Genomic DNA, 10,000 nt, shown 5'->3' with positions numbered 1-10,000 from the left:
GAAAGGGGAGGGGAGGAAGGGGAAGAGCATTGAACGGAAAGAACTAGGGAAGGGGAGGGAAGGGAAGGAGGGAGGGAGAGAAGGAAGGAGGGAGGGAAGGAGGGAGGGAAGGAGGGAGGAATGGGAGGAAGGAAAGGAAGGGAAGGAGGGAGGGAGGGAGGAGGGAGGGAAGGGGCGCCGCTCCCGAAATAACACTGGCAAAGGTCTCTCCCCACACACACTACCTCCCCTCCCCTCCCCCTCCTCCCCTTCCTTCTCTCCCCTTCTTCCCTTCCTCCCATCTCGCGCCAATGTTACCTCCATTTCCCTTCCTTTCCTCCCTTCTCTCCCCTTCCTCCCCTCCTTCATTTTCCTCTTCTCTCCATCTTTATCTCCCCTCTCCTTCCCTCCCTCCCCCTTCTTCTTCCCTCCATTCCCTCCTCTCCTCCCCCTCCATCTCTTCTCCCCTCATTGAAGACATAGCTTGTGGGGAGACACATTCCCTCCACATCTCCTCTCCCCTCTCCACCCCTCCACCCATTCTTGGACACTCCCCCTCCTCACAGTTCCACCCCTTCTCCTCCACTCCCCATCCACAAGATCTTCCACTACCATCACCTCCACCACTTATAAGTAGGCTCCCCCCCTCCCCCCACCTTCTCCCCAGCCTCTTCTCTTCCTTTCCCCTCCCTCGTAACTATGTCTCAAGGCGAGGAGGAGAGAGAGAGAGAGAGAGAGAGAGAGAGAGAGAGAGAGAGAGAGAGAGAGAGAGAGAGAGAGGAAAGCCTTCGAAACCGCTGCTCGTGACCCGTCAGAGAGAGAGAGAGAGAGAGAGAGAGAGAGAGAGAGAGAGAGAGAGAGAGAGAGAGAGAGAGAGAGACACTAATGAATGATGTTACCTTTCCTTCCCCCCCTCCCCCCTCCCCCCCCCTCCCTCCCTCCTCCCCATTCACGAGGGTCTCAGGAATGTGACTGGTCTCTCTCTCTCTCAAATCTGTGTTGTCATCGGTTCTCTCCTCCTCCCTCCTCTCCCTTCCCTTTCCCTCCCTCCCTCCCCTTCTCCCCTTCCTCCCATCTCCTTGCTAGTGTTTCCCTCCATTTCCCTCCCTTTCCTCCCTTTCTTTCCTCCATTTCCCTCCCTTCCCTCCATTTCCCCAACCACACTCCCATTTTCTCTCCCCTTCTCTCCCTTTCCTTTCCTCCCTCAATTTCCCCATTTACACACATTTCCCTTTCCCCTTACCTCCCTACCTCCCTCCCTCCCTACCCTAACCCGTCACCTCATAGCCACATCATGTATCTCTTTTAATCTCAAGCTGACATGTGTTTCTAGGCTGGATACAACACGTGACGAATCTAGTACCCAGCCTTGTGATAACCTGTATTTATTTTTTCATTTTTTTCTACGTTTACGGTAAAGGAAACTCAAGGGGAATACAGAAATACCTCATACCCCCTGGTCATCTCAACCCCCGTTCCCCCTATGCAAGAATCCCCCCCTGAGATCTCCCTCGTGGCTCTTTCCCTTGTGTTAAATCGCCACACTGCATATATTAGACAGCCTTGTATTGTGATAAGTATGCACTGACGAGACTAAGGATGGTATTGTCAGACGCTCTCGGCCCTCAAGTCAACTATTTCCAGAGGTCGAAAAGGCGATCAGTCGAGTTCTCATGAGTCGTATTTTAGGTTCACGGTACAGAGGAAGGGTCAAACTATCACTAGGGCCATAAAACTACTCCTGGAAATGACCCCAACACCTACGAAAGCCTTGTCAAATATGTGAACTTGGGCGGCGAAATGTTTTGTAATGCGGCACTTAGAGAAGGTTCCACAGTCCAACACAGCGTCTTCGTAACAGCCCGAACCAAACTACAGAATCCCATACAATCCAAAACGGTGAGGTCTTCGATGCCACACTAAATACACAAGACTTTTCCTGTATAGTTTCATCAAATTTGTGAACTTAAATACAAACACCAGACACTAGACATGGAAATTTCGAAGGCTCTGGTATTGGTTTGGGAGCTTACTAACCCATCGTAACTGTGAAACTGGCCCTTAAACACAACAAACAGGTTAGGTTAGGTTAGGTTAGGTTAGGTTAGGTTAGGCAGCACTTAGACCCGGTTCCACAGTCCAACACAGCGTCTTCGTAACAGCCCGAACCAAACTACAGAATCCCATACAATCCAAAACGGGGAGGTCTTCAATGCCACACTAAATACACAAGACTTTTCCTGTATAGTTTCATCAAATTTGTGAACTTATAAACACCAGACACTAGACATGGAAATTTCGAAGGCTCTGGTATTGGTTTGGGAGCTTACAAACCAATCACGGGGAACTGTGAAACTGGCCCTTAAACTCAACAAACAGGTTAGGTTAGGTTAGGTTAGGTTAGGTTAGGTTAGGTTAGGTTAGGCAGCACTTAGAGAAGGTTCCACAGTCCAACACAGTGTCTTCGTAACAGCCCGAACCAAACTACAGAATCCCATACAATCCAAAACGGTGAGGTCTTCGATGCCACACTAAATACACAAGACTTTTCCTGTATAGTTTCATCAAATTTGTGAACTTAATTATAAACACCAGACACTAGACAAGGAAATTTCGAAGGCTCTGGTATTGGTTTGGGAGCTTACTAACCCATCATGGGGAACTGTGAAACTGAATGTATGGGTTCAGGGTGGGTGGGTGGGTTCAGAGTGGATGTATGGGTTCAGGGTGAATGTATGGGTTCAGGGTGGGTGGGTGGGTTCTGGGTGGATGATGGGTTCAGGGTGGATTTATGGGTTCAGGGTGAATGTATGGGTTCAGGGTGGGTGGGTGGGTTCTGGGTGGATGATGGGTTCAGGGTGGGTGGGTGGGTGGGTTCAGGGTGGATGTATGGGTTCCAGAGAGGTAGAAATGACCCACACTCACATGAAGGAAAATGGAATAGAAGGATAAGTTAGACCTGACCACCTAACTTCCATACCATCAACACTGGAATGAAAATGGACTTGAAACAGAAGGAAAATGGAATAGAAGGATAAGTTAGACCTGACCACCTAACTTCCATACCATCAATACTGGAATGAAAATGAACTTGAAACAGAAGGAAAATGGAATAGAAGGATAAGTTAGACCTACCCACCTAACTTCCATACCATCAATACTGGAATGCAAATGAACTTGAAACAGAAGGAAAATGGAATAGAAGGATAAGTTAGACCTACCCACCTGATCTTTACATCGACACCGGAACAGGAATAAAGAAAAATGAATAGAAAGGTATTTTAAGACCCGATTGACCAACCCATGTATGTTTTTGCGAGGAGTATTTTCTTAAAGGTAGTCCCGAAGCGCTCTGTTAAAACCTCGACTTTGAAGTTTGTAAGAAGAAGAAGAAGAGAGAGAGAGAGAGAGAGAGAGAGAGAGAGAGAGAGAGAGAGAGAGAGAGAGAGAGAGAGAGAGAGAGAGAGAGAGAGAGAGAGAGAGAGAGAGAGAGAGAGGGAAGGAAAAAAGAAGAAAGGAAGGGAATGGAAGGGAAGGAGTGAAGGGAACGAAAGGGAAGGGAAGGGAAAGAAAGGGAAGGGAAGGGAAAGAAAGGGAAGGGAAAGAAAGGGAAGGGAAGGGAAAGAAAGGGAAGGAAAGGGAAAGAAAGGGAAGGGAAAGAAAGGGAAGGGAAAGAAAGGGAAGGGAAGGGAAAGAAAGGGAAGGGAAGGGAAAGAAAGGGAAGGGAAGGGAAAGAAAGGGAAGGGAAGGGAAAGAAAGGGAAGGGAAAGAAAGGGAAGGGAAAGAAAGGGAAGGGAAAGGAAAGAAAGGGAAGGGAAGGGAAAGAAAGGGAAGGGAAAGAAAGGGAAGGGAAAGGAAAGAAAGGGAAGGGAAAGAAAGGGAAGGGAAGGGAAAGAAAGGGAAGGGAAGGGAAAGGAAAGAAAGGGAAGGGAAAGGAAAGAAAGGGAAGGGAAAGGAAAGAAAGGGAAGGGAAGGGAAAGAAAGGGAAGGGAAGGGAAAGAAAGGGAAGGGAAAGGGAAAGAAAGGGAAGAGAAAGAAAGGGAAGGGAAAGAAAGGGAAGGGAAGGGAAGGGAAAGAAAGGGAAGGGAAAGAAAGGGAAGGGAAGGGAAGGGAAAGAAAGGGAAGGGAAGGGAAAGAAAGGGAAGGGAAAGAAAGGGAAGGGAAGGGAAGGGAAAGAAAGGGAAGGGAAAGGAAAGAAAGGGAAGGGAAAGAAAGGGAAGGGAAAGAAAGGGAAGGGAAAGGAAAGAAAGGGAAGGGAAAGGAAAGAAAGGGAAGGGAAAGAAAGGGAAGGGAAAGGAAAGAAAGGGAAGGGAAAGAAAGGGAAGGGAAAGGAAAGAAAGGGAAGGGAAGGGAAAGAAAGGGAAGGGAAAGGAAAGAAAGGGAAGGGAAGGGAAAGAAAGGGAAGGGAAGGGAAAGAAAGGGAAGGGAAGGGAAAGAAAGGGAAGGGAAAGGAAAGAAAGGGAAGGGAAGGGAAAGAAAGGGAAGGGAAGGGAAAGAAAGGGAAGGGAAGGAAAGGGAAGGGAAAGGAAAGAAAGGGAAGGGAAGGGAAAGAAAGGGAAGGGAAAGGAAAGAAAGGGAAGGGAAAGAAAGGGAAGGGAAAGAAAGGGAAGGGAAGGGAAAGAAAGGGAAGGGAAAGATAGAGATGGGAAGGGAAAGGAAGGGAAGGGAAAGGAAAGGAAAGGGAAGGGAAGGGAAAGAAAGGGAAGGGAAGGAAAGAAAGGGAAGGAAAGAAAGGGAAGGAAAGAAAGGGAAGGGAAGGGAAAGGAAGGGAAGGGAAGGAAAGGGAAGGGAAGGGAAGGGAAAGGAAGGGAAGGGAAGGGAAGAGAAAGAAAGGGAAGGGAAGGAAAGGGAAAGGAAAGAAAGGGAAGGAAAGAAAGGGAAGGAAAGAAAGGAAGGAAGGAAGGGAGAAAGAGAGGAAGGAAGGAAAGAAAGTAAAGGGAAGGGAAAGAAAGGGAAGGAAAGGGAAGGGAAGGAAGGGAAGGAAGGAAGGAAGGGAAAGAAAGGAAGGAAAGGAAAGAAAGGAAAGAAAGGGAAGGGAAGGGAAAGAAAGGGAAGGGAAGGGAAAGAAAGGGAAGGGAAGGGAAGGGAAAGAAAGGGAAGGGAAAGGAAAGAAAGGGAAGGGAAGGGAAAGAAAGGGAAGGGAAGGGAAAGAAAGGGAAGGGAAAGGAAAGAAAGGGAAGGGAAGGGAAAGAAAGGGAAGGGAAAGGAAAGAAAGGGAAGGGAAGGGAAAGAAAGGGAAAGAAAGGGAAGGGAAGGGAAAGAAAGGGAAGGGAAAGGAAAGAAAGGGAAGGGAAAGAAAGGGAAAGAAAGGAAGGAAAGAAAGGGAAAGAAAGGAAGGAAGGGAAAGAAAGGAAGGAAGGGAAAGAAAGGAAGAAAAGGAAAGAAAGGGAAGGGAAGGGAAAGGAAGGGAAAGAAAGGGAAGGGAAAGGAAAGAAAGGGAAGGGAAAGAAAGGGAAGGGAAAGGAAAGAACATAAAGGAACACAAAGGAAGAACAAACAACAGCAGACAGCAGAGGAAAGAATTAAAAAGAAAGAGAGAGAAAGAAGCAAATAGAGGAAGAGGGAGAGAGTTGATAAAGAGAGGGAGAGAGGAGGAAGGTGGAGGAGGAACGGAGGGAAGGGAGGGGGGGGGGAGGGGGTGTAATGTGGATAGCGGAGTGGGCAACCTTCTGAAGGTGATCATTGCCCGCTCTCTCTCTCTGTGTGGTGATTTTTTTTTTGTATTTTTCCTTTTAATTTTATCTACTTTTTGCATTCTCTCTCTCTCTCGTGATTTTTTTTCCTTTTCTCCTTTTATCTACTTTTGCATCTCTCTCTCTCTCTCGCTATATTTACATCCAATGAATGAGATTAGCTGAAGATAGCCTGGCTGCTCTCTCTCTCTTCTCTTTCTCCTCCTCCTCCTCCTACCTTCTCCTTCACACAGACCTTCAACCCCCTCCCCCTCCATCACCTTTCCCTTCACTCCCTTCCCTTCCCTTCCCTTCCCTCCCATTCCTTTACCTGCCCTTCACTTTCCCCCCCCCTCCCCCCCTCCCCCCCTTTCCCTTCTCTTGCCAGGTTTAGGCGCGGAGCGAAAGAAGAGAGAGAAGGACGAGTTAAATGCTGTACAGTTACGTGTGTGTGTTCGTGTGTGTGTGTGTGTGTGTGTGTGTGTGTGTGTGTGTGTGTGTGTGTGTGTGTGTGTGCGCGCGCCATCTGTTGAGCATACCGTAAAATTCTTATGATGATGATGTTGGGATGTTTTTTTCTCTCTCTCTCTCTCTCTCTCTCTCTCTCTCTCTCTCTCTCTCTCTCTCTCTCTCTCTCTCTCTCTCTCTCTCTCTCTCTCTCTCTCTCTCTCTCTCTCTCTCTCTCTCTCTCTCTCTGTGGTGATTTTTATTGTATTTTTTTCCTTTTTCATTTTATCTACTTTCTGCGTGCTCTCTCTCTCTCTCTCTCTCTCTCTCTCTCTCTCTCTCTCTCTCTCTCTCTCCTGTGTGTGTGTGTGTGTGTGTGTGTGTGTGTGTGTGTGTGTGTGTTGCTCAGGCGTGTCGTTTTTCGTGTTGTGACCTTTTGACCTGACGTGAGGCCGCGACGTGACTGAGGCGGGGCGGGGCGGGGCGGGGATGTGGCGTGGTCAGAAGGGAAGGGATTCTCAGATCTCTTTGTTGTGGAGGGGGGCTTCGTGGTGCAGTGGTTAGCACACTCAGCTCACAACCGAGAGAGCCTGGGTTCGATTCCCGGGTGGAGTGGAAAAATTTGGGCGGCTTTTCCGATACCCTACGCCCCTGTCCACCCAGCCGTGAATGGGTACCAGGTATTAATCGGGGGTTGTGTCCCGTCTCCTGGGGTCTGTTCCCTTCTACAATTCCTTCCCCTTCTGTCTCTCTCCGGCATATCACCACAGATGTTGCGCCGACTAAACGAAACTTTCCAACTTTTCCTTTTCCGATACCCTACGCCCCTGTCCACCCAGCAGTGAATGGGTACCAGGTATTAATCGGGGGTTGTGTCCCGTCTCCTGGGGTCTGTTCCCTTCTATAATTCCTTCTCCTTCTGTCTCTCCGGCATATGACCACAGGTGTTGCGCCGACTAAACGAAACTTTCCAACTTGTTCCCTGTGTGTGATTTATATCCTGTGTGCTGTTCGCCTCTACTTGTCACTGGCGTCTGTGTGTGTGTGTGTGTGTGTGTGTTGTCTCTGCAGGGAGGGGCGTGGTATTGTTATTGTTGTTATTGTTTTCATGTTCTTAAGCCTCAACCTCCTTGTGTGTGATTGTATTCTGCTTAGTGTTCCTGTCACTGTACTTATTGGCTGACGTGTGTGTGTGTGTGTGTGTGTGTGTGTGTGTGTGTGTGTGTGTGTGTGTGTGTGTGTGTGTGTTGTTGTTGTTTTAATCCATTGTTGTTCCTTGTGTATGTCTGTAGCGTGTGTGCTGTCCCCTTCATGCTTCTTAGTGAGTGACGTGTGTGTGTGTGTGTGTGTGTGTGTGTGTGTGTTGTTTTAATCCATTGTTGTTCCTTGTGTGTATTGTAGCGCGTGTCGTGTTCCCCTCACCCAATCCCTGACGTGCGTGTGTTGTCGTTGCAGGGAAGGGCGTGTTGTGTGGCGGCGTGGACTCCCCCTCGGCCTCCCGCCTCCACTGTGTGTCCCAGGGCGGCCCGGAGACACCCGGCGCCCCCACCCCCTCCACGCTCTCCTTAGCGCTCTCCTCCCCCACTGCCACCTCCACCACCACCACCACCACCTCCAGCAGTGGCGGGGGGTCGACCACCTTCACTACCTCCTCCTCCTCAGCGGTGGTCAGCGGCAGCGGCGGCGGAGGCAAGGCGTCGCCGCTCTCCCTGACGTCGCTGAAGGCCGCGTGGCGCAACCTGACCAGCCTGGGCGTGGGCGGCTCGAGGCTCCCGCACCTGGAGCGTCCCGACGTGGGCAGCAGCGAGCCCCACGACTACCGCTACACGCACTTCCCCAACAAGCGCTACCACAAGGACACCTCCTTCGACGAGACCCACATCCACCTCACGCCGGCCGCCCGCACCTACACCCACCCGCACCGCAGCCCCGTCCCGCCCCCGCCCCACACCCACACCCCGCCCCCGCGGCCGCAGGTGCCCGAGGCCACCCTCACTCTCGCCAAGTGCCTTAGGAAACACCGAGAGAAGCAGCAGGCCCGCGCCCTCACCCGGAAGTCCAAGTCCGACAATGCCCTGCAGAAGGTCGGCGTGCACGTAAAGTCCCACTCCGACCAGAACCTGCACAAGGTGTGGCTGGCCAGCGGCGGCGGCAGGACCAACTCCATCTTCAGCACCGTGCAGCTGTCCGGCGGCAGCGGCGACAGCTGCGGCAGTAGCGGCGGCAGCAGGCGCGGCGGCCGCCACAACAGGTCCAAGTCCCTGGAGCGGCAGCAGGGCGCGCGAGTCTACCCGGCGCCGCCCGCCTTCCACCCGCGCCACACCCGCTCCCTCGAGAGGAACCACAAGTTCAGAGTGGACCTGCGCCCCCCGGGGCCCCACAGAGACGAACCCCCCGAGCACCAGGCGCCCCCGCCCCCGTCACTCACCCCCACGCACGTGCCCTGGGCCCCGGATGCCGTGGAGGGCGTGAGCGTGCAGGGGCAGCAGCAGCACGTGCAGCAGGGGTGGGCGGGCGGCATGGAGGGCGGCCACGCGGCGGGGGGCGGCGGCTCCTTCATCAACAAGCCGGCGCGGGGCTGGCTCCACCCCGACCAGCAGCTGGCCGACGGCGGCGTGCGCTACGGCGTGCGGGTACGTAGCCAACCCTTCCCTCCCTTGTCCCATAGCTTGTGCGTATGCCCCCCCCCCTTCCCTCCCCCCCTTATCCCATAGCTTGTACTTATGCCAACCCTTTCCTCCCTCCTTTATCCCATAGCTTGTTACCTCCAACATGTAGCCTTCCCCCCGCCAGTCCCCTCAGCTCTTTAGTTTTCCTCCACCTCCTCCCATCACCTCCCTAGTTTTCCTCCACCCCCTCACCACAGCTAACCAGTTTTCCTCCACCTCCTGACCTCACCTCTGCCAGTAATCCCTTCCATCTTTCCTGCCCGCTGTTGTGGCACTGTGGAGTCTATGGTAACGATGCCCCATGGTTGGTAGATGGCCTGATGGTAGTAGCTGGTGGGGAATGGTGATATGGGAGGTGTTATGGCCCTAGTATTGGGTGGATGAACATGTGAGGGCGTAGGGGAGTGGGTGGGGAGAACAAACAGCGGAGGGCGGGAGTGTAGCCAATCTCATGAACGTTTGCAGAAGTAAGAGAGTTAATGATACCTGGGTGGAGGCGCCGGGCGGGTACTGATGAAGGGGACTCGGAAATGCGTTGTAGGGGGAAATGGTGCCAATAACCGTATGTGGAGTGAGGACAAAAGAATAGTTCATTAGAGGGAAGTTTTGACAGTAAAGAAAATAAGGGGAAATAGATAAGGTAGATAGGTAATGGGAAGTAAAGTAGACTTGGGAAAGTAGATAAGTAGATTAGGTAGATAGGTAAAGGATAGTTCGTTAGAGGGACGTTTTGATAGTAAAGTAAATAAGGGGAAATAGATAAGGTAGATAAAGTAGATAGATAATGGTAAGTAAAGTAGATAAAGTAGATAGGGTAGATAGATAAGGGATAGTTCATTTGAGGGAAATTTTGATAGTAAAGTAGATCAGGGGAAGTTGTGGTTGATAATGGTAGTGTTGGTGATTATGGTTGTGGTGGTCGATGGTAGACTAGTTAGAGATGTGGTAGGTGGTGGTGGTAGTGGTGGTGATGGTGGTGGTTATGGAGATGGTGGTGGTGGTGGTGGTGGTGGTCGTTAATAAGGATGTCCGGGGTAAAATGAGCTGTCCCTCTCCCTCCCCTCATCCACCTCCCTCATCCACCTCTCCACTCCCTGCCACTCCACCTCTGTACTCATTCATTCATCCACTCCTTTGCTTTTCCTTATTCCACCTTACTTATTTATCCACTTCTTACCCCCCTCATCCACCTCTCCATCTTGGTACTAATTCATTCATCCACTTATTTACTTT

The 10,000-nt window shown here is 51.2% G+C and overlaps 1 protein-coding gene across 4 annotated transcripts in view; it reads left to right on the top strand.

Moving 5' to 3' along the window:
- LOC126988147 (SHC-transforming protein 1-like) overlaps window positions 1-10,000 on the top strand; it is a 51,412-nt gene that overhangs the window by 20,807 nt on the left and 20,605 nt on the right. For all 4 annotated transcript variants that reach the window (XM_050846013.1, XM_050845992.1, XM_050846001.1 and 1 more), the window contains exon 2: window positions 7,554-8,731. In XM_050846013.1, the coding sequence (XP_050701970.1) occupies window positions 7,554-8,731 (1,178 nt within the window). The remainder of the gene's footprint in view (window positions 1-7,553; window positions 8,732-10,000) is intronic.

This window comes from Eriocheir sinensis, chromosome 6, assembly GCF_024679095.1.
Source record: "Eriocheir sinensis breed Jianghai 21 chromosome 6, ASM2467909v1, whole genome shotgun sequence".
NCBI classification, from domain to species: domain Eukaryota; kingdom Metazoa; phylum Arthropoda; class Malacostraca; order Decapoda; family Varunidae; genus Eriocheir; species Eriocheir sinensis.
The sequence above is the reverse complement of the archived record's forward strand: the minus strand, read 5'-3'. Positions and strand labels throughout refer to the sequence as shown.